The 23726-nt window shown below is 29.4% G+C and overlaps 2 protein-coding genes across 4 annotated transcripts in view; one reads left to right on the top strand and one right to left on the bottom strand.

The window, feature by feature from the left end:
- The window catches only part of LOC122504336 (E3 ubiquitin-protein ligase RNF181-like), a 250891-nt gene that overhangs the window by 31421 nt on the left and 195744 nt on the right, over nt 1-23726 (bottom strand). The window lies entirely within an intron of this gene.
- LOC122504311 overlaps nt 1-23726 on the top strand; it is a 144043-nt gene that overhangs the window by 31649 nt on the left and 88668 nt on the right. For all 3 annotated transcript variants that reach the window (XM_043615381.1, XM_043615373.1, XM_043615376.1), the window contains exon 2: nt 2935-4230. In XM_043615381.1, the coding sequence (XP_043471316.1) occupies nt 3761-4230 (470 nt within the window). In that variant the 5' untranslated portion in view covers nt 2935-3760. The remainder of the gene's footprint in view (nt 1-2934; nt 4231-23726) is intronic.

Here is a 23726-nt window from a genome sequence, read left to right as displayed (position 1 = left end):
CTTGCCTTCAAATACAAACACTTTCGAATTAAGTGCATAGAAGTGTAACTTTCTAATTAACCTAACTCACAAAAATAGTATTCGAGACCTAAGGTGACGATCTATAAATAAAGAAAATACAATTACCCTGGAGAATAATGTATTACAAGAATTTGTAATTTCGAGGGAAAAGTTAGTTTCATATATTCAATTTTTTAGAGACGACAAATAAACATTGGTAAGGTAAATAAATATTACCGATATTTAATACAGTGAGGGAAACCAATTTTCAACCATTAGAGTAAAAATAATTTTGTTTTTTATTTAATATGAAATTCAATACAACAGTCCGTGGTCCACTTATACAGTTTATTATAATTCGATAATTGTTATTACATATTATTATTATTATATATATTACTAATAATTATTAGTATATAATTTTTTGTTTTTATTATAATCATAATAATTATTACTAACAGTGTAATTACTTTCTGTATAAATAAGCAAAATATGAATAATTAATATTTATTTAAATGGTAAATATTTATAAGATTTTTTTTTAAAGTATGTAATTTCTTTTAATTTTTGTCTTTTATTAACTTTGAAGACTGGTTATAAATTACGAATCAGTATTAAAAGGTAATAAAAACAAATTATTAGGTCGAGAGCAGAATTGAAAATAAGGTGCCAAAGTTCAAACTGTCTTATTTTTACTTTAAAGCACATAATTTAGGTGTAAATTTAAAAAATTAAAAATTCTTTTATTTTGTAAAAAAATTGTTATTAATAATAAGATATAGTTTACTCTTAGTTGATGATCGGTTGTAACTTCAATATTAAGTCAATATTTAACAATGGGAGCGTTCACAAATGATGTCACGCAATTTTTGGAGATTTTCGACCCCCCCCCCTCCCCCCTGTCACGCAATTTTTGCAATTTCACATGAGAAAAATACATTGTGTCACGTTTAGTAGAGACCCCTCCCCTACCCCCAAAAGCGTGACATCATTTGTGAACGCTCCCAATTGAAATTATTATTTTAACAAATATTTTATATTAATCTTAGAAATTATTAACTGTTATTAATTGTTATTAATAATTATTAATGGTTAAATTGTTAAATTTAAAACATTTTATTTTTTCATATAATATTATTTCTTCAAATTTTTTAAAATTCAACACTTTATAACTTTAAAATACATATCGTATCGTTCATAAACAATCATATTAATTATTAGAATGTTACTATTAAAATTATTATTTAAAGACCTAATACACAAAAAAATGAGTTAATTTTGTCATAAATTTTTGCAATATTTTCGGTAATAGTAATTTAACAAGATTTAAGGGTTTACATCTATAAAATTCTATTATTTTCAAAATTCATATATATATTTATCCTATTATTGCTTTACAATAATGTTTCGATTAAAACATTATTGAATTCCACTTATCCTTTCATAATTCCATTTGACGCTCTCCACTTGTGCTTGTATAAAAACCTCAAAAATTATTCAGTACTAAAATTCGATTCAACTCGAGTGCATGTTATTTACTATATGTATTAAAATTAAATGCCCCAAATGTTGAAATGCTGTCTAAAATTGTCATTTTACTTCATATTTTTGTTCATTAAATTTAGTAATAGCCAGTCTAAATAATTGCTATACAAAATTCAATTACAATAGTACTTGAAAGTAAAGAATTTATCAATCAATCAATTCAGCACTGAATGTAACATGATCGATACATTTTATTCAAAAATTACAAATATGATTGATAATATTGAAAATGACTTCTATATATATAAAGGAGTGATTCACAAAAGTGTCAGTTGTTGATAGATCAAAATGTTAAACCAGTCGGGATATTGGTTTAAAGCATGTAGAAACTATGCTTCGTCTTTTTCAGTGACATGGAAATAATTGTCAAATATTTTGTATATTATATTGAAACAATTTAATAAAAGAATTTGTCGCGTCTCTGCAGCATTCAATTTGAAAATAAATGAAAATTACGGAGGTAGATTTGTAAAATTAAACGTAGGAAATATTTAATTAAAAATTAATTTCAAGCCTGTTTTATAATTTTTCATTTTTATTTTCACTTTATTCACGTTATATTTAACAGATGTTCCGTTTTTTCATCTACTATTTCATTTCATTCTTTGTTATCCAGTTCAACTGTTGTTATTTACTTCAATTTACGATTTTAGTAAAATGTTTCTGATTTCAGATCCACCTTTTGTAAATTAATTATTCTGCTTTTACAGAAACTAATATTTTATCAGTTTAATTTAAATTAATTAAATGGTAGAATTCTGCTTTGAAATTTAGTTACCTCGGATGTTTATCTCGATGAAAAAAATAGATTTTTTCTCAGTTGGTTATTAAGATTTTCATTCTCCTAGTTCTAATTTAAGTTAAAATTCTCTAGGCTTTTGTCCAGGCTGTTTTTCTCCTATAGAAAATGAACTACATACATAAATTTTCCTTTAATTGAAGAATAAAATAAATTTTATTTAAAATAATTGGGTAAATTATTTACAAAATAAGAATCTCTGAGTAATCTGAAAAATTTAATTTTGTAATCTCGGTGTTAAATTGCAAAAGAAATAATGAGTATATGTAAATTCGACATTGACACTACTACCACGCTTGATTGGCTTTGATTGTACAAAGCGAACCAAGGAATTTGTTTCTCCTTCAGCCTGAGAAAATCCTTGTGAACAAAATAAAACGAAATTAAAAGAATTCTTCTCGGTTACATCCTTCACCTAAACTAAGAAATCGAGCACTGTGACAATCTGGAGCGGTCTGTCGGTGGCACCTCGCGCCAGATTGTTCGCTCTTGGCAAGCGGTCACGACCGTTCGCCAAGAGCAATGTAGGCGCAAAAGTGACCGTTCCTTTTAGGAGAATGCTAAGACGGACATTTTTTTGTTATTTTCAGATCATGCTGACGTGACTGGTGTACCAAGGTGGAAGCGGTACAGCGGCCAAAGTGTCTGCCAGGACTTCTAGCCACCAAATATAAAGGAGAAAAACATTTTTAATTGAAGCGAGACGAAAATTTGCGAAAAATCCTCACACCTCTTCATGGGAACGAATTTAGAATTCTTGCTGCAAAAAGGAGCCTTTATGCCGAGACGCTCCCATGAGCGTTTCGAGTCAAACAGCAAGGTGTCCTGATTGTCAATATCAAATAACCTTGGTTCCAAAAACCGAAGCCAAAGTATTCACTGAACCGTGACATTATGCCTGCTTTTTCCACTCTCTGCAAAGATCAATAAAAAACAAAGAGGAATCATCTCTCCGGGTGGACAAATCGACTCACCAGATCTGTACGGCAGCACTCTTAATGGCCGTGCAGAATTAACCCGTGCAGTCGTTAAAGAGAGCCGCGGTTAAGACTGAACCTCGAGGAAGTGGAGAACCACCTTCATCTCGCGTACCGCGTGATCCTTCGGACAAAGAAGCGGACTCGCGTTCCGCTACGGGAGAAACAGAGTCAGGCTGTCGTCATTCCAGAGGGAGAGGAGAACCTGAAAAGAGAGAAAGAGAGGGAGAACAAAACACTTCCCGGCAGAAAGAGAAAGAGGGACAATTCAAGTGAGTGTAAAACGGAGAAGGAAAGAGAGAAGCAGCAAAACATTGACAAAGAAAGGTGACTGAAACTCTGGCAACAAGAGAAAGAGAGTGAGCGATTGGGAAGGAGAAGAGGAAGAGAGCGAGGGGGGTAAAGCGTTACTGTGGAGACCGATGTTCAGGAGCGTACAATGGCCGGGGCTCTTTCTGGGAATGCCCCACAGCCCATAAGTGTCGTCACCGTTGATGGAGGTGTCGTGGAAAATGTTAATGGTAACCCCGAGGCGGAGCAGGACCCGCAAAATGAAACGATCACCGAGAATCCCCGCTCCTACACCTCGACGGAGGCGCAAACGGAAGTGGGACCCCAAATTGGTCCACAAATTACTTCACTGTCTACTCAGGAAACAGATGATGTGCGCGACGCAAGGAGACGAGAGAGGAGAATGAGAAGAGAGCATCGAAGGGCCTTACGATCATGTTCGATGCCACCGACTTATCCAGGTGATCATGGTTGCATGGTCTCAACGACTGCACCAGGAGTGCCACTTGTGCCCCCTGTGGGAGGCTTTTTGCATCCTCCGCCACCTCACCTTGGTCTCCGGGGCCTTAGCCTGGGTCTGCCTTTCCCCGTTCCAGCTAGCGTCTCCGCCTTCGGCAGGTCAGTGCACATATTTTTCTCTGTCATTTACCGATAAGTACATCCGAAACAAGGTTATTCAACCTCACATTCAATATTTTCATATACTTTTTAAGTCAAGTATAAATATGGAATTTTTCTTTTCAATCCCAAAACAGTTTTTGTAGCTGTTTCTTAGTTGATTCAATTTTTCTTTTAAAAGCAAAGAAATTATTGATTGCATTTTCGATATGAACTGTCGATTGTATCTGCAGTCACGCTTCGTATAGTCTGAGTTTAAAATTCTCATGTCTCTGATAGTGTTCCTAATCGTTAAAACGCATTAAGTACTAAGCTAGGTTTTGTCAAGAAGGATTTTAAACCTCGCAGGGTAACAAACTTATTATTTGCACTTTTGATACAAATTTACTTTTTTTGATACACTGTAAAAGAATGTCGATCACTCAAGACTTCATTCAGACGCAGAAATTGAATAATGATAATTTTTATAATTATGCATGTTCACGTAAATGATTTTTAATACAACTCTTTTCACTTGCGCAGGAATTTAAAAACTTATTAAAGTCAATAGAAGAAAAAGTAAAACATCGGTTATCTCGAACATGATTAAGAGTAATCTGATGTTAAATCTATAGAGCTTGGTAATGATTTCTAAATTTCCAAACATAGTTACACATTAGTTTGAATCTGGTAATTCTTGATTTAATATTAGTCGTATTTTAAAAATCAGAGTTTACTTAATGATTTCTAAATCCCCAACATATGTGGATGTTCGTAATAAAAAGGACCATTTTGTCGGTTCTAGATTCGGAGATAATCGCAATTTACTAATTTTGAAAAAAAATATCGAGACTTTTTTGATTCTTTTTTTTTAATCTACAGGGTCTCACAAGTCGAATCATGCATTTTTCATTAATTTATTGATACTTTAAGTATTTTATTTCGTTGTTAAACAAAAAAATGAAAAGGGACCTGATGCCGGTCTGTTGCAAAAGTTGTTTCTGTTTCAAAATGGAGGGGGTGGAAAAATTCAAAAGCTTTTGATTTTTCATCTTAAGGATGTATTAAACTTAAAAAAACACTCATCTGAATAACTTCCCAGAAGAACCAAAGAAATTCGCGTTACAATTTTTAATTTCGTTTTTTTAGAAATTAAAATTTCGATATTTTCTAAGATAATTCACAATAAAGTCCTTTAAAAAAATTTTTATGTCTACAATAGTAAAATAACTCTGAAAATTAAATGATATTTTTGTCCATGATAACAAAAAATTGTAAAAAAATTCCCCGATTACATTGTAAAATGAAAAACAATGAAGTGATTAAAGACAACATTTGAATAAATTTTTTGACGTAATGATAAACCACAAAAAGTGCAATATACCGTAAATTATCATAATTTCCTATATAGAGGTAGCAATTGAGAATAATCCGTGCGCGTTTTTAGTATTGTTGAGAAATTCGGTATATCCGCAACTATATGGTAAAAAGAAACAAGGCAAGGTATATAGAATGACTGAAGGATGTGTACGTCCTATATGTACTAATGCTTGTTATTTTTCCCATGAATTGCCGGGTTGTTGCGTCTTCTAACAAGTTGCAGGTACATCCCTCTTTTTTTTCTTTAACTATATAGAAACAAACAAATGCAACGGAGTATACAGATATATACACATCGCGTTTATAAATTCCAGGGACAAAGAAAAGTATTATCGTACAGGTTAATCTGGCACGTTCCCTCGCGACAAGACTAGTTAATGGCAAAGTATAATACAAAAGTTAATCCGATATGAATATACTAGATATAAATTGTTCCTCTTTGGGACGTGATATCTCAATGAAAATAATTTCACAATGTACAAACTAGAATAGGACAACTTAAAGTTCAGAAGATTTAGTAAATTTTTTTCATTCGTTTTATCTCTTTAAATGCAAATGTTAATAAATACTACATGCACTCTGCATGTTTAGCTTCAATGAAGGTCGTAAAGGAAAATTAACTATACTCCTCCGTGGAATAAATATAATTAGCGAAAACTTTTTATGAAAATTGTATTTTGAAAACAGATTGCACATTTCATATAATATAATTGGAAGTTACTCTAATAAAATGTTTAATAACATTATGATAATAATGTACATCTGGAAAGATTTACTTTTAATGCTTTATAAATTTTAGTAGAAGAAAATATTTAATATTTTCTACTTAAAACAAAAAAATTTACACAGAATTGAGAAGTACATGCTGGCTAATTATAGCCTGTGGCGTTTTTTAAAAATGTTATTAAAATAAGCGCGCAACAGAAGAGCGTAATGGTTGTGACAAGACATTGCCACTATGTTTGAAATTATAATTGCCATATGAATTTAGTGTCCAAGATCATGGGAAAGCTAATTTATGATATAATCACGGCAATAAAACGTTTAATTAATTATTACTGATTATGCTGTGAGCATTAAAGCACCAGAGGGATGCTTTTTCGTTAAATGCAATTTGTTTTCCTTTGACTATATTTTCTGAAATTTTGGTGCACAGATGCTTTATAATTAAATATATATCAAAACTAGTCATTTCTTTGTAAGTTTCTCTGTGTTGAAAACGCCAAAAACATGTTAGTACATATTAAATTTTTAATTGTAAAATTCAAAATAAATTTTAGCATTTCTCTGAAATATCTCACCGTATAGTTAATAGATTCATAAAGGAACATTTCTTTGGAAAAATTTGAAGTACATTAATAGCTTCTTTTGAAGGAAACTATTTCTAATGTGCGTTTAAAGTAAATATTTTCTAAAGGGGATTTTTTCTATAAGAAAAAAACTTGAGAATAATAGTAAGGGATCGTTTACAAATTACGTCAAGTTTTATCAACTGTTTTCTGTACTCCTCTCCCTTTGGTGACAAAAAAACTCACGGCTGTATAAAATAAATAATTGAAATTTGATCCCTTTTGCCTCAAACGTTTGAAAAACTATTTTCTAAACTTTTTAATAAAGGATAAATATTTTTAAAAGATATAAATTTGGTTTCGAGCAGATGTTCTGGAGTAATAATTAAAAAAAATGGTACGGTATATATGAAAACTGAATTAATGATACACATTTTTGGAAAATTAATTGACACATACGATAGACAGAAGTCGTTGTAACTAGGAAAAATATTGGTTACCATCAATAGAAAAGGCCCTAAACATGACGTGATCAGATAACATTATACGTTTATAGGATTATAAATCGTAACCCAACGTGTAGATTAGCTCATAATCCAAAGAGCTGTGGGAGCTTTTATATTCTTGCTCTGCCCCAATAAGTAAAAGGTCACATCTGTCATTACAAAATTAAGCACTCCTACAGGAAGGTACAACAACATTTGAAAGTATATCATTTAAATAAAATTCTAACTTTCTATTACTGATTGAAATAAAGGAAAGTAGGAGTTTAGTGTTTTTTAATTAGTTATTTAAATTAAAATTAATAAAAATTAGTTAAGAAAATTAATATATTTGCAGAAAAATCTACAAAACTGTCGATTTTCACATAGAAATTAAAAGTTTTAAATTATTGTAAAAGACATCCTTTAGTTTTGGTCCATTTTTTTTTAGAAAAATTATCTTCTTGTATGTGATTCATTTTATTTTAATACAAGCCAAAAACGACAATATGATCTGCTTTAAGAAAGGAAAAATAGAAATTTAAAAAAAAGATTGTCAAAAATGTGTATTTTTTGGATTGAAACTTGTCATCAATTCATCTAATTAATTAGTACCTATTATTAATAGTTTATACAAATATGTATGCAAATTCTAATTCGAAATGAATCTGTTAAATGATTTTTATGGGAAAATCAGGCATTCTGATATTTTCTAAAGTAGCAAAAATATAAAAATAATTAATAAAATACTTTTAAAGTAGAAGAATTTTTGAAACGTGCCACCTAAAATTCAAAAAATTTATTTTTCATTAAAATGTGGTTTTCCCTATAGTGTTTAATATAAAAAACACTATATCAAAGGATTTTCTAAAAAAAAATTTTTGTTATTATTATAAAACAATTATTTTGCGAATACCACTGAGTAATATTCCGTTGAGAAAAATAATTTCTAGTCTTTTCTCAATTGTACAATTTTTCATTGAGTAAAACATCTACTAATGATAAAAAATAAAAAATAAATTAATTAAACATTGTTTAAACAATTAATTGTTATTTTTTCATAAGCTTTACTTAGGGCTAGAAATTTCTAGTTTTTTCTCAATTATGCAATTTGATTTTTTATGTAAATTATGCAATTTTACAAAGTGATTTTACCATGACGCGAAAACTGGGGACAAGAAATAACTACAATAATATTAAAAAATAAATTTTTCTTTTCACAAGTGTTTTGTTTTTCTAAATTCCACTAATTGGCAATAAGAAAATGTCAATATTTATTATATTTATTACTATATTTTACTGAAACAATAAAATTTAATATATAAAATGGTAGTAGGGACTGATTACACCATGATGTTTTGGCACCTTAAAACAGATTTTTAAGCAAAATTATAAACTTTTGAATAAAAACAACTATAGACTTTTATTTGTCATCATAAAAATTACTATTCCCCATTAGACTTATTACAATATATGAAACTGATTTCTTACAAAACATGAGGGACATTAAATTTTGCGCTACACGGAAAGACTTTGTGTTTCAAAATTTAACATGATCATGTCAAACAGGGGAAAACGATGTTTTTATGTTATTTAATCGTATTAACGTATCAACTATTAATATGGTTTATACTATAAAGATTGGCACGGACCATACTAATTTTTTGTATTACTTTGTTAAAAGCTGATACGTTCGTACGATTAAATAACATAAAAACATCGTTTTCCCCTGTTTCAAATGCATCATATTAAAGTTTGAAATGAATTCTATTAATTTTTTAAACAAAAAGTTTTTCAGTGTACGCGGAGAATCACCTATATATGTATTGTTTAATTTATTTAGTTATTATGGTTTGCCTATTAGGATAATGAGGAACCAAATCACTACACTTAAAATCATTTTTACCACTTTCTCTTGCAAATTTTTCAGCTCGTAGCTTTAAGATAGGCCCACTTATAGTAGGTATTCCTTGATTTTTTTGAATTTTGAACCACTTTAAAAGAGCTTGGTCTAAATCGGGGTTTTCACACATTCGCACTTTTTTAGTTTTCACTGTGTTTACAATTTTTGTTCGTTATAACATTGAATCCAACCAAGTTACGAAAACTTGTTCTTTATATCCGGACTCGTTATAAGCGAATTCTACTGTTATTATAAATTATTCTAAAAATTGACTTTTACAATGTTATTAATCATTGACACGTGAAATTTGTGTTCCCTTTTTGAAATGATGACGCGACCTTCAAAAAAATTATGGGTGTCCTTATATATACAAGGGGCACTTTTCCAATAATGAACAAGGGGAATTCCACATTATTATGCAAGTGCATGTAACGTAATTCGTTTTACTCACGCATCGTCGCGTATTCATATACGTATTTTTGTCCTATAGCCATTAACTTTTCCTTTCTGAACAGCGATCAATTTTTCTTCTCACTAACGCATTAACGCGCATGAGGGAGTCTTAATGGCTGCGATAGGAATCGAACCCCTATAATTTTATGATGGCATTTATTATATTCCACAATATGAACTTGCAGAATCCTGTAAGCACTCAGTGAGAAAAAAATATTAAGTCAAAATTGCTATCAACAACGTCAATTTCCTTCTTTTTTTGTGTAATTTCGTTTTTTTATTTTTCACCAAGACTTTCAAGTTTATCTTTCTTTTTGTAAACTTGAGAATATATTTTTTCATATTAGGCAGTTTAGTAGAGAGGATGGCATAAAAGTTTTAAATTTAGTTTATGGGATGATAAATTTTTTTTCTTATACAGGGAATTTTCCTTGTCAAGTGGAAAATTTAAAGTTGGATGTATTTCGAAAATTGATAAAAATACCCTGGGAGAAAACAATAGCAGAGGATAAACTCTTGAAGTAAAATATTGTGAGGGATGAACATTTCATTTGATCGAGGGGAAATATTCTCTCTCTCTTTCCCTCTGTCTGTCTCTTTTTCCTTTTTTCTGTGAGTGTAAAAGCTCGCATTGCTCTCCTCTGAATCGATTGGCACTTGCCGAAAAAACTAGGTCTCCAGAATAATGGAACTGTATTGGAAATTTTTATTTTTCTGTTTTCGTTCTCGTCGACGGTCCATCGAACCCGGAGATACTTGCTCCTACTGCTTCTATACTCTAAAGAGAAAGAGTGTATTTCGCAACGTCAAGAATAATTATCCTCATGAATGTAAACTTCCAAGCTTCAAATAGAATTTGCTGTTGAATATGTGGGACACATGTATTGATCAATTTTAAATGCTTCTCCTTGAAATGTTCCAATGTTTAAAGACTAACTGATTTAAAGTCAGTTTACTCAAATTTTCGACAATAGAGTTTTTCATTCACGACGACTCGCGCGTTTTTTGTTTAGTGTAAACAATGCAGATTGTGAAAAGCAATTTTAACAATGTTTTTACTATGGAATAGAGAAACGATCATTTGCAAGTTGATTTGTGTAAACTGTTTTGGTAATCTAATTTTGTTTATAAGAATTTATTTTTTTTAATTTAGTTGAGGAAGATATTGCATTTTTTTCTAAATACATAACAAATTTAAATAGCCCTTTTAAATTTTAGAAATAATATCGGAATCACTTAAATTTTCAATTAGAAATTCAAGCTCAATTTTAGTAGCAGAAACCAAATTCATTTTGAAGCCCTAGTTGTGACGAAATTTCGAAAATAGTAATAATTTCCGGGCACTGACTGACAGAAACGGAACATCGATTTGAAAATTTTGAAGTTGAAAAAATTTACTTTAGGAAACACTTTATAAAATTAGCTTTAACTTTTTAACTGCAATCATCGTATTCACTTAATCCTGTATCTTGAAGCTTTCGTTTCGTGTGGAGTTAATAAAGCTAATTTCTAAAAGAACAATCAAGAAAAATTTTTTTCTACTTTTACTATCGTAACACATGCCAAAAATAGAATTTTTAAAACAATTTCTTGAAACACTTTAGTTTAGCTGTATGTTTTATAATAAAATTTTTAATTTAACATAGGGGAGACTGTGGTAAACCCGCTCACTTTTTTTCAGATCGGTAAAAATCTAGGAAATTATTCTCTAAATCCAAGTTAATTTATATCATTTGAAAGCTTATGATTTCTACTAAAAAAATAAAAAAGAGTTTTTGATTTATCTTTTTTAGTTTTACTTAGAGAAACTTTTTAATACACATATACCAAATTTCGAAATCACAATTTTCCAGGGTAAACCCGCTCACTTGATCTTTTCAAGACGGAACAGTTTTATTTTTTAAATATTAAAATTCGTCTTATTCCCGTCTTAAGTATGATTTATTATTGATAATTTATGAGTTATATAAACATTTCTATAAACAACAAATTGGTTTAATAAATAATGAACATAGATTTCATGAATTACAACTATGGATTTAAATAGTGTTATATTTTATTAAGAGAAAGTGAAATGTAGTCACAATTTTGGTTTTAATACACGGAAAGAAAAGGTCTGGAAGAGATATCCATAAAAATATTGTTGAGCAGAATATTGTTGTGTTATCCAATTCAATGGAAGAGACAACTTTCAGAATGGAAGCACATTCCATATTCAATGGATGAGGGAGCCATATTATATTGTTGAATCAAATATGGATGTGACATCCATAGGCATGGTTGGGCTTACAATTCATGCTATGGATTTTCACATATGGCTGCCTCATCCATATAAACTTTGGTTGGGAGATCCATAGTTAGTTCAAAATTTCGATACATGTTGCGCGCAATTCATTATCATGGCATCCATTTAAAAATGGTCGTCTCAATTTGTCCGTCGCGTCGGTTTCCTGTCACGTCTATATAATCACGTTGTGAGTTTATTGTGTATAAATAGTGTTATAATTGTTTATTATTTATTATCGTTATTGTCTATGAGTGTTTATGTAAATTCAATTTCATGAAATATGTGCAGAGTATATAAGGAATATTATATGCTCAAATATTGTAGTTGCGTGTATAGTGTAGTGGATAGCGTTAGTGTTTAGTATGCGTTAGGTCTAGGGTTCGTGTCTCCCCCCATCGGTTAATAATTCATTTCGTTAATATGCGGTTATTCAATAAGTGGTGTGTATTAATTAACAAAAATGTGTATAAAATATCTCAAGTGACATTGAATTTAATTAATTGAGTGATTCCAATTTTTTGTTTCCCATTTCCATTACTATGGATCACCCAACCATAGATCTTTTGCTGCTCCAACAATATACAGCCAGCCATAGAATATGGATGCAGCAACCTTAACTATGGATATCCCGTATTTTTCAATATAATATGGCTGTGATATCCATGTATCTGCACTGAGAGAAGAAAAGCACAGATTCTGAAATGGAAAAGTTCAGCATCTGTACTCCAATTGAACGCAGCAGCAGTGCCACTGTGTGATAGGTGTCGTGCTAAAATGTGAAACGGATTTTGACTTTGGCTTGAGGTACAGATGTTGTACTTCAAATGCTACTGTTTAGAAGTACAGTATCTGTCGGTCGCTATGAAACAGATCCTGTACTAATTAGTTCGTACCGCCGCCGCGCTGCTTGAGCATAGTATCTGAACTATGAATGACACCAACTAAATAAAATTAAGAACGGGCACTGACACGCATTTTACACGGCCGGTGTTTGTCACAGTACGGATTCTGTGCTTTTCTTCTTTCAGTGTGGATGTGTCAACTATTCCTTTTTCTCCGTGTAAGTCATAAATTGTGTTATTGTTGAAATATAATACGTGAAATTATTTTATTCTAAATTTTAAATTAAAAACTAAGTGAGCGACTTTACCCCGAGTGTATTCCTCACATTTCAGAATAAATTTAATTAAATCTTTTTGAAATAAGATAAAACTATACATGTACTTCGAAAAAGGACATCCTTAATATAAGTTGAATGGTAAGTACTATTCACAGTATCAATATCTCCATCTTAAGTTGAGTTCAATCGCGTTAAATCGCTGGTGAGCGGGTTTACCCTGTGCGCGGGTTTACCCCAGTCTCCCCTACATTTTACTTCATAAATGGTTTAGGTTTGACTATTAAAGTAGTAAAAATAATTACTTCATCAGGGTTGCCATAGGTCAGGGAAATCAGGGATAATGAAATTGGTCAAGAAAATCATAGGGAATTGTCACGCAATGTTATAAAAATTACTGGCAAAATTAGAAATCTCTAGAATTATTACAGAAATTCTGCTTTTTTGGTCATAACATTCTTTCAAAACTTAAAAACCTTGATTTCTCCATAAATTTATTTCTACCTTAAGTATTTTTGAATCACAATGAATTTTAAAATTTATGATTCTCGATTCTTTCTTATTTTTGTAAATACTTTTTGTACATAAATTAAATGCAATAACTTTTTTCGAGTTATTAATTATTTAATTAACTTACAGAAGATTTTAGTTAAAAACGGTTGCAATTTTCTGAGTTAATTGAATTTCAGAAAATTTAAAACTAAAATTTTGGAAAATTTCGATTAGGTATACTTTGAAGAAATTAATAATAATTAATTATTTATTTAAAAAATTATTGAAATTTGAAATAATTTTATTAAAAATTCTGAAAAAAGGTTTTTGGGAAAATTTAAATTTAATTTTTTACAGATACTTGAATTTAAAGAAAAATTTTCTTATCAAAATTTATTGAAATTTTGTGGGAGTTGAATTAAAAATAATAATTTAATAATTGGTAAACAGTTCATTTTTACAAAGAGTGACAATCGAATGTATTTATTGTTGACGTAAAAAACAGCATTAATTGAAAATCTTTTTAAATAATTGAAATTTTTTAAAATTCTTTTAAAAATAATTGAATTTTTTAAAATAATTTAATTGAAACTTCTTGAAAATAACCGAAGGAGGGAATTTTATTTTTGAAATTGGTAGACAGCATTAAAGTTTAAAATCAAATTTTTATTTCTAAAAATTGTTTTTTTTATGTAGAATCTCAATTTTCTGGAATTTTTTTTAATAGGGATCAAAGAAAAAGTAAAAAATTTATCTGGAAAACAGGGAAAAATTAGAGAAAAACAAATCAAATTTTTGTGGCTATCCAATTACTTGCTTTTTCCGTGTACACACGGAGAAAAAGGAATAGTTGACACATCCAGATACATGGATATCACAGCCATATTATATTGAAAAATACGGGATATCCATAGTTAAGGTTGCTGCATCCATATTCTATGGCTGGCTGTATATTGTTGGAGCAGCAAAAGATCTATGGTTGGGTGATCCATAGTAATGGAAATGGGAAACAAAAAATTGGAATCACTCAATTAATTAAATTCAATGTCACTTGAGATATTTTATACACATTTTTGTTAATTAATACACACCACTTATTGAATAACCGCATATTAACGAAATGAATTATTAACCGATGGGGGGAGACACGAACCCTAGACCTAACGCATACTAAACACTAACGCTATCCACTACACTATACACGCAACTACAATATTTGAGCATATAATATTCCTTATATACTCTGCACATATTTCATGAAATTGAATTTACATAAACACTCATAGACAATAACGATAATAAATAATAAACAATTATAACACTATTTATACACAATAAACTCACAACGTGATTATATAGACGTGACAGGAAACCGACGCGACGGACAAATTGAGACGACCATTTTTAAATGGATGCCATGATAATGAATTGAGCGCAACATGTATCGAAATTTTGAACTAACTACCCAGTAAACGAAAACTAATTGAAATGAATTAAAAAGAATTCACAAAGAGCTTTCGTGAATCCCGCTTTGTGACAAATACGAATTGGAGCCATGATGCAATTTTCCTGAATTCGTGAAACTGTATTGAACTTCCGAACCTTCTATCCGTACCAATTCACTGGACAAGTTTTGAGCCTTTAATTTTTTTTCAATTCGTTAGCACGAATTCAATGCATTCCTTGGCCACTTTTTTCGAATGCGAATTCGTTTGGACAGATTGGTACATATTGAATTAAATTCAATTGAATATACAAAGAGCTTGAGTGAATCCCGCTTTGTGACAAATACGAATTGGAGCCTACCAAAAATGTTAATTCGTTTTAATTCATTTGAATTAGTTTTTTTTTACTGGGTATGGATCTCCCAACCAAAGTTTATATGGATGAGGCAGCCATATGTGAAAATCCATAGCATGAATTGTAAGCCCAACCATGCCTATGGATGTCACATCCATATTTGATTCAACAATATAATATGGCTCCCTCATCCATTGAATATGGAATGTGCTTCCATTCTGAAAGTTGTCTCTTCCATTGAATTGGATAACACAACAATATTCTGCTCAACAATATTTTTATGGATATCTCTTCCAGACCTTTTCTTTCCGTGCATACTATACATATTAAAAAATATATGAATAGTTAAATTTTAATAAAAAAATAAATAAAAAAACAAAAAAGTAACAATCTATCAAGAAGATTAACTTATCAACTTTAAGAAACCTCAACAGTGAAGAATAATTTTTAATACAAACGAAAATAGAATTTGATTTAAAAAAATTTCGGACTCGTAGTATGTAAATTTACCCTGCAAGCTTACATGTCATGAAATTTCGACATTTTACGACTTGTAGCAAACTTGCAGTGTAAATTTCCTGCTACAGGTTAAATGGAATTTAATGAATAAAATTCACATTGTTTATAATTTTAAAAGATAATATTTTTAACAATATTAAAATGATTACAAATGTAGAAAATAATAAGCTATTGTTTAAATAAATTAAATGAAGCTTGCGATTTTAATCTGACTTGAAAGAGAAAAATTTTAAATATTAAAAAATCTATAGATCTTCCAAAATTATTTGAAATTGATATTTATTATTTTTTTGTTCGCGTTAAATTAAAATTTATTTGTTTGTTTTGAGGTTATGTTCGAATTAAGCTTCCTCCTTAATTTTCAATTTCTCCTTTCGGTACAATTACTTAAGACTAAATTAAATCTATTATTACGTCTGAGCCTCTCTTTAATAAAGAGGAAAAAGAATAATTGAAACTATCATTATTTAAGGGGACTTTCTGGTTTAGAATTGACAAAAAAGGAAGGTTTTAAAACTTTTATTGTAAGAACAGTATTAAAGAAATTGTAAAAACTATTTTTGGACTTTGTAGCACATTGCGTAGAGAAAATTTAAAAAATATGTTTGAGTGTATTTAGTTCAATTTCATAGCTGTAGGTGGCGTCTTCCAAAAGATACCTTTTTTTTGGTACGTTAGATTCCGGGCAACCTGTAATACATAAATTCAAGTTCCAAACGGGAATCTCTTCATAAGGATTTATTCTTGTGCCTAAACCTCAAAAACGATTTTTTTTAAAGGTTTTTTTATTTTATATGTACATTTTTCTCAAAAACTCGCAAAAACGCCGTGTTTTTGGGTCAATTTACCTTCATATAAAAACACAGGCGGTAGAAATATGAGTTTTTAGAGGTTTAGGCACCAGTTTTTTAAATAAAGAATCAAAAAATTTTTGGGATTTCAAAATCGGTTCGGTAGATTTCGAGAAAAGCTCTGTACCAGTTTGAAAAATGAGTTTTCGAGAAAAACGCGTTTAAAGTTTTCATAACATAATTCATTGAGTCATGAATATCAAACAACTTTTTATTACAACAGAACTTCGTATCCCGCTGTTTTTGGGGTCGCTGATTACGAATTTGATGTCCGTTTTGGAAAATCCAAAATGGCGGACGAAAAAATAATTCAACCGGATTTGCTTAAAACTTGCTACTCGGGGGTTTTTGGGGTCGCTGACAACGAATTTGATGTCAGTTTTTGAAAATACAAAATGGCGGATCCAATATGGCGGACGAAAAAATAAAAATTCAACCGGATTTGCTTAAAACTTGCTACTCGGGGGTTTTTGGGGTCGCTGATTATGAATTTGATGTCAGTTTTTGGAAATTCAAAATGGCGGATCCAATATGGCGGACTAAAAAATAAAAAATTAACCGGATTTGCTTAAAACTTGTTTCTCAGAGGTTTTTGAGGTCGATAATTACGAATTTAATCTTAAATTTTGTGTATATGGGTAGTTCTACAAACGAGGGAATATATGTTGTCCAAGGTTTTTTTTACATTAATTTAAAAAAAAAATAAAATTATTTTTAATGGGTACTGTAGTGCTTAATGATTACTATTATGCCTCAAAACGTTACCCGGTTTCAAAAAAATTTTTTTGCAAAAAATAAGCATTCAAGTGATAAATTCTCAGTTTCCTGGCATGTCCCAATGTGAAAATGAAAGTTAATAAATTATATAAATATTATTTTTAAGCGATTAAATACAAATTTACACTTGGATAATAATTTCAAATAGTTGTACTTCACAAAGATTTAAATAATTGTTACAATACTTGATATTTTATTTAAAAAATATTATCTTAAATTTTGTCCCTCGAATTAATTTTCAGTTTCCTGGCATCATAAAAAACGTTAAAATTATTCAGAATTTTTATTCCGATTAATTCAATATTTTTCACAGTGCTTAGTAAAGGTTAACTAAATATGATATCACTTGCATTTTACTTAACTTGCAGTTCAATTAACTAAAATTTTGTACTTTGTGATCGAAATGGGCATTTGGTCAGTTTCCTGGCACGCATTTTTAAAAAAAATATTTTATGTTTTTATACTTTTGTTGCTCGAGGTGTCGTAGAACCTTATTCCCTGTTGACCAGTATGCTTTATTTTTTTATTAAGCATTATTTTTAAATTTTTTAGATGAAAAATGACCCAATTCTCAGTTTCCTGGTTCTCAGTTTCCTGGTTTTTTCTGACAGAATACACATGTGCTTAAGATGTAAAATTTAAAATTTTATTTTTTTGACTGGCCACTTTTAGGTAACTTTGACAATACTTTTACTTGAATTTAACCTACTTTTTAAATCCTGAACGTAAAAAAAATGTTGTGCCAAAAATTTCTTCATTTTCTTCCTTCGTTTGTAGAACTACCCATATGTATTTAAAACGTTCCTAGAACGTTAATGTTTTGTGCCTATATTCATAACTAGCAATCTCAAAAGGCCACAAGTAACCATTTTCAACTAAATTTAATTAATTTCTTAATCTTTGTCCGCCATATTAGATCCGCCATTTTGTATTTTCAAAAACTGACATCAAATTCGTAATCAGCGACCCCAAAAACCCCCGAGTAACAAGTTTTAAGCAAATCCGGTTGAATTTTTATTTTTTCGTCCGCCATATTGGATCCGCCATTTTGTATTTTCAAAAACTGACATCAAATTCGTAATCAGCGACCCCAAAAACCCTCGAGTAACATGTTTCAAGCTAATATCAATAAAAGAGGAACACCAAATATGTAAATAAGATAACTGTAGATTGTTGTTGAAATACATACCGTCATAAATATTGTTATAACTTTTGTTTTTGTACATATTTTTTAAAAATCGTTTTGGGACAGTAATTCTATGATACTAAGGAACATTTTTAAGCAAAAAAAAAAAATCGATTTTTTTGAAATTCTAAACCAGAAAGTCCCCTTAATGATGGAACAGGGGTGAATGTTTCACCATTCATTGTCTTTATTGCAATTTAATGAACGTGGAGAATTATTTAAAAATTTGTATGTATGTTGAGCAAGCCGCGGAAGTGTGTTTAGTAATAAAATAATCTATTTCTTAATTAGTTAATGTAGGTATATAAACAGGGGGCTATATATATATATGAGATGTTCCGAATCGAATTGCGGCTCTCTGTGTGATTAGCAAAGAGCGCAAAGAGCTGCGAAGCAATGGGGATTACAACAAAACGTAAATGACTGCGATTATGCAAGTGCTCACAGCTGGGAAGCGGTGGCTTTGCTTGTTGGGAGATCAATAAACAGCAGATACTATATTTAAATCAACTGTCTCAAGCGAGTTGAATGACTCTTGATTACATTTGAATATCAAATGTGTCGAGAGAGATAGACTTTATATGACAAAAATAGAGAAAAACATTAGAATATGTTTTTACTTTTCTTCTTCTTCTTCTTCTTCTTCTTTTTTCTCTTTTAATACCTTTCGTTTCCTTATATTCAAATCAATTCATTATTCATTTGAATTCCACCCATTGTATTGTCTTTCTCATTATGCAGACATTTGTGTTTGTAATTGATATTAATTAATCTAATTGTAAGCTTATCATATACTTCTTATGTATATACATGAAATTAATTGCTTCTTACTGATATTATGATATTATTTTAATTTTCAAATAATTTTATTGATTTTATTCTCAAAATAATATAATTATCTTCATAATAATATTAATAATTTTACTCTGAAAATAATAATTACTCATAATTTTTTTATTCATTAATTTTGAAGGATTAAGATAAAAAATTTAGCATATTTTTATATTTTATTTTTATAGAAGTAATAACATGTGATGAATTTAACGAAATTCTTTTAAAACTGCGCGCAAGGATAATCTCATTTCACTGGGTTTATTTATCAATAAAATGTCTTTTTTGTGAGAACATATCTTGTCAGCAGTAAAAATGTAAAGTACCTTTTGTCTCTTACTTGAAATTTGCATTTTTATGTGCAGTCAGTTAAATGAAAGTATAGACCTTAAAAAATAGGTATTTGGGACAAGTGAACTACAGCGCGACAAATTTTATTATCCCACTGCAATCAACTTTTTCTTTAAATAATAATTTTTCATTGATACTTACAGTACAAAATAGACTTGAAATTTAATTTTCTCTGACGATATTTCTATTTTTTCAAATAAGGAATTAGCTATTGGGAAATAGATTTAAATATAGCATGTAGTAGTTTTATTCAATGAAGACTTCAATTAATGACGCAGTTTCAAACAAATAATATAAAGCATCAAATACTTTTGATAATTATAGATAATGTTATATTCAGTGAGTGCTAAACTTGAAACAATGGTAGCTTCAAACGTTGATAATCATAATAACAATTAAATCATGAATGATTTTAAATAATAGTCATTTTAACTTTTCTCAAAATTAAATGTCGCTTTAGTTATGCAGAAACTTTTTTAAATTTATTGTATTTTTACTATTAAAATTTTGAGTGAAAACACGGAGAGAAGGGCGTAGTCAGATTAACTACTTGCGCAGTTAAATGTACTAAACAGAATAGTCGATTTTGGACTGACTAAACTGGTAGTAGGATTTACTAAACAGGCGTTTAGTCATTGTGACTACTCAGGAAAAAGTTAATTCAACTGCACAGAAAGTCAAATAGTCTAAACTGTTTAGTAAAATGTAAAAATATTAAAATATTGTTTTCTACATTTAATTTTGCAATAATTTCAATAGTAGTAGAATCATGGTTGCCACACAACCTGGAAAACATGGAAAACCTGGAAATAGCATGGAAATTGAAAAAGGATATTGAAAACCTGGAATTAGCATGGAATTTGAACGAATTTCTGGAATTTTTTTGTGTTAATGAAAAATATTAAGAAAAATTCCATTCAACATGTTTTTTTTTCTTTAAAAATGTTAACATGCAATTTTCCTTTTCCATGTTATCTTCTCTTTAAATTACAGTCGGGTCCCCATACTGTTAGATTCCAAACTGTTATGTCCTCAGTAGTGTTATGATTTTGCATAACCTCCAAATTCAGAAGTGTTAGGTGACGTCACGTTACGTCACTAATTTTCAGGGCCGTATTCTTAAGACAAAGGAAAAGGGTGCATATACTTCTAGGCCAAACTTGAGGTGTATATATTTACGTTCCTGAAAGGTGCGCAGTAAGCATAATTTGAGCACATAACAGAGCTGAGTCTGGAGAAGTGGGAAATTTCTGAAAATGTAACAGTATGGGGACCCGACTGTAATTTATTTTTTTTAATTATTGACTGAAACTGCACGGAGAGAAGGGCGTAGTAGATTCTACTGACATGGCAGTTAAATCTACTAAACAGAATCGTTAGGTTTGGACTGACGGTACAGACAGTGCCATCTACTGCACTGTTTAGTAAGATAGTAAGATACACTGAGCAAACAGTATATTCTACTAAACAGAGAGGTGTCGTAGTGTATTATACTAAACATACAGTTGGCGCCACTAACCGGTGCACTAAATGATTTACTAAACGCGTTCTGTCACATTTACTGCAACTCTTCTCTCCGTGTGTGAAAAATGTTGTTAAGATTGTTCTAAAAAAAGGATTTTATATCTTTATTAGTATTACGATTGTCAAAATTTTTTGTTACTAGTTGCTTTTTGTTCAAGATTTTGAACAAAGTTTAAAGATAAAAATTATTTAATTTAGACATGACTTCAATGTTCTAATTATGGCTGATTCTTCTGAAAGTGACATTTTTGATATCTCGATTAATTTTATAGAATCTACTCTCTAATAATATTATTAACCATTTTTATAGTAAAAATTTATAATTTATAAGAGAACTAAATTTTTATGGTTTTTTTCAAACTCTTAAAAATTTTTTAAAAATAGTGTTAAAAAATACAATGTTTTTCTATCATTATGTGCATTTTAAAAATTTTTGTACCTCCATTTTATATGTGATAAAAATGTTTAAATTTTGTCTTCAGTTTAAGTTAAAATTACTTCACGATGATTAATGATGTTTTTATACATTAAAAATATTATAAAAAAATGTGAATGCACATTAAAATAAAGTTAATGGTCTGATGTTTAATTTTTCTATATAATATTTATAAAAAATTCTTACATTAAAATACATTAAAAATATTATAAAAAAATGTGAATGCACATTAAAATAAAGTTAATGGTCTGATGTTTAATTTTTCTATATAATATTTATAAAAAATTCTTACTTTTGAGTATGAAATAAAGTAGTTTCAATAGAAAAAACCATATAATTTAAAAAAAAAAATAAATTGAAAAATTGAATATCAAAAGTATCACTTTCAGAAAAATAAACATAAAAATGCCTGTGATTTTAACTGTTTAAGAGAACATTAATTTATAACTACATAATAATGAATATTGTTAACACTGTTTTGTAAAATACTTATTTTTTCATCACAAATAATTCCTAAATTTGAACCTGGAATTTTTAATATTTTTAACCTGGAAAAAGCCTGGAATATTGAAATCTAGATTTTGTGGCAACCATGTAGAAAGTCAACGTGAAATTTTTATATTTTAACAGAAAACAAAAACATAATTATCACAAAAATTTCGAGCAGTTAATTTGCATATTTTTAAGAGGTTATGTTGATTTTTTCTGTAATCACTACAAAAATTATTTTTTAAATTAAATATAGAAAACTGCATTACTATTGGTAAACAAATGTTTGTCAATAATAGAAGCGTTTCGTTCAATTTCTAACCAAAATAAACACTTCGAGAATATCGAAACTACACTTTAAAAAAAGCCATGGTAATTTTACTATGTCCGACGTTGGAAATTAGTTACACCACGTATTATATAAGGCTATTCAAGTTGGGTGGGGGAAAATTCAAGATGGATGCTAACTGGTGCACAAACATTGTATAGAAAGTGTATGGGATAGAGTCTAATTTTTTAAATATCTCGCTTAAGGGTAAGAATTCCTGAAGTGGGCAACGGATTTTCCAAGGTTTGCAATTTCTATAATAAACTTTATAAAAATAAAGTACTAATAGAGGGACAAACAGTCACCAAGTTTTATTTGAAAATATTCATTTGTTTATTTTTTATAAACAATTTAATTTTAATGTAACATTTTTTTTAAACATTTATATCTCAGAACTGGATTATCGGATTTTGATGAAAATTTTTGGACACAATTAATGAAGATTTCAGCTTTTTAAGAAAAATTATTTCAATGTTGAAAAAAATTATTTATTGTAAAAAATAATTGTTAATAATAAACAAATGAATAATTAATTGTGTTCTGGACCTTTTTCCTAAAATTTTTTTTCAGAACCTTAAACTATATAAATCAAGGATTATATAACTGAAAGAAAAAGTTGGTAGATCGAAATAGTTTATTAACTGTGGATTTTTTTGTGAGCGCGGTCGCATTGTCCGTGCGACGCGGCTTGATGTGGAGCTCCATAAGTTCATTGCACACTCACCACGAACACAGAGTATTCTTAAAAACTGAAATACAGAATAATTATCTAAAATTTAAGATTATTAGTAGAATTATTTTACCACATTATTGTTTATACTAGTGACAATAATATGTAAAAATAATTATTTTATTAAGGTATTTTTAAGAAATGTAATTTATTTTCAATTAAATAAATTTCACTTTGTTGGTGTTTAACTAGTCTTTTTGTTTCAATTTTCGACTAAATTTGTAAGTAAATAAAAAATGTTTTTGTTAAATAAGTAAAAAGTTCACAGTAAAAAAATTTTCTTTAGATTAAA

This window comes from Leptopilina heterotoma, unplaced genomic scaffold, assembly GCF_015476425.1.
Source record: "Leptopilina heterotoma isolate Lh14 unplaced genomic scaffold, ASM1547642v1 Lhet_11, whole genome shotgun sequence".
Taxonomy (NCBI): domain Eukaryota; kingdom Metazoa; phylum Arthropoda; class Insecta; order Hymenoptera; family Figitidae; genus Leptopilina; species Leptopilina heterotoma.
This window is presented reverse-complemented; position numbering and strand designations above follow the sequence as displayed.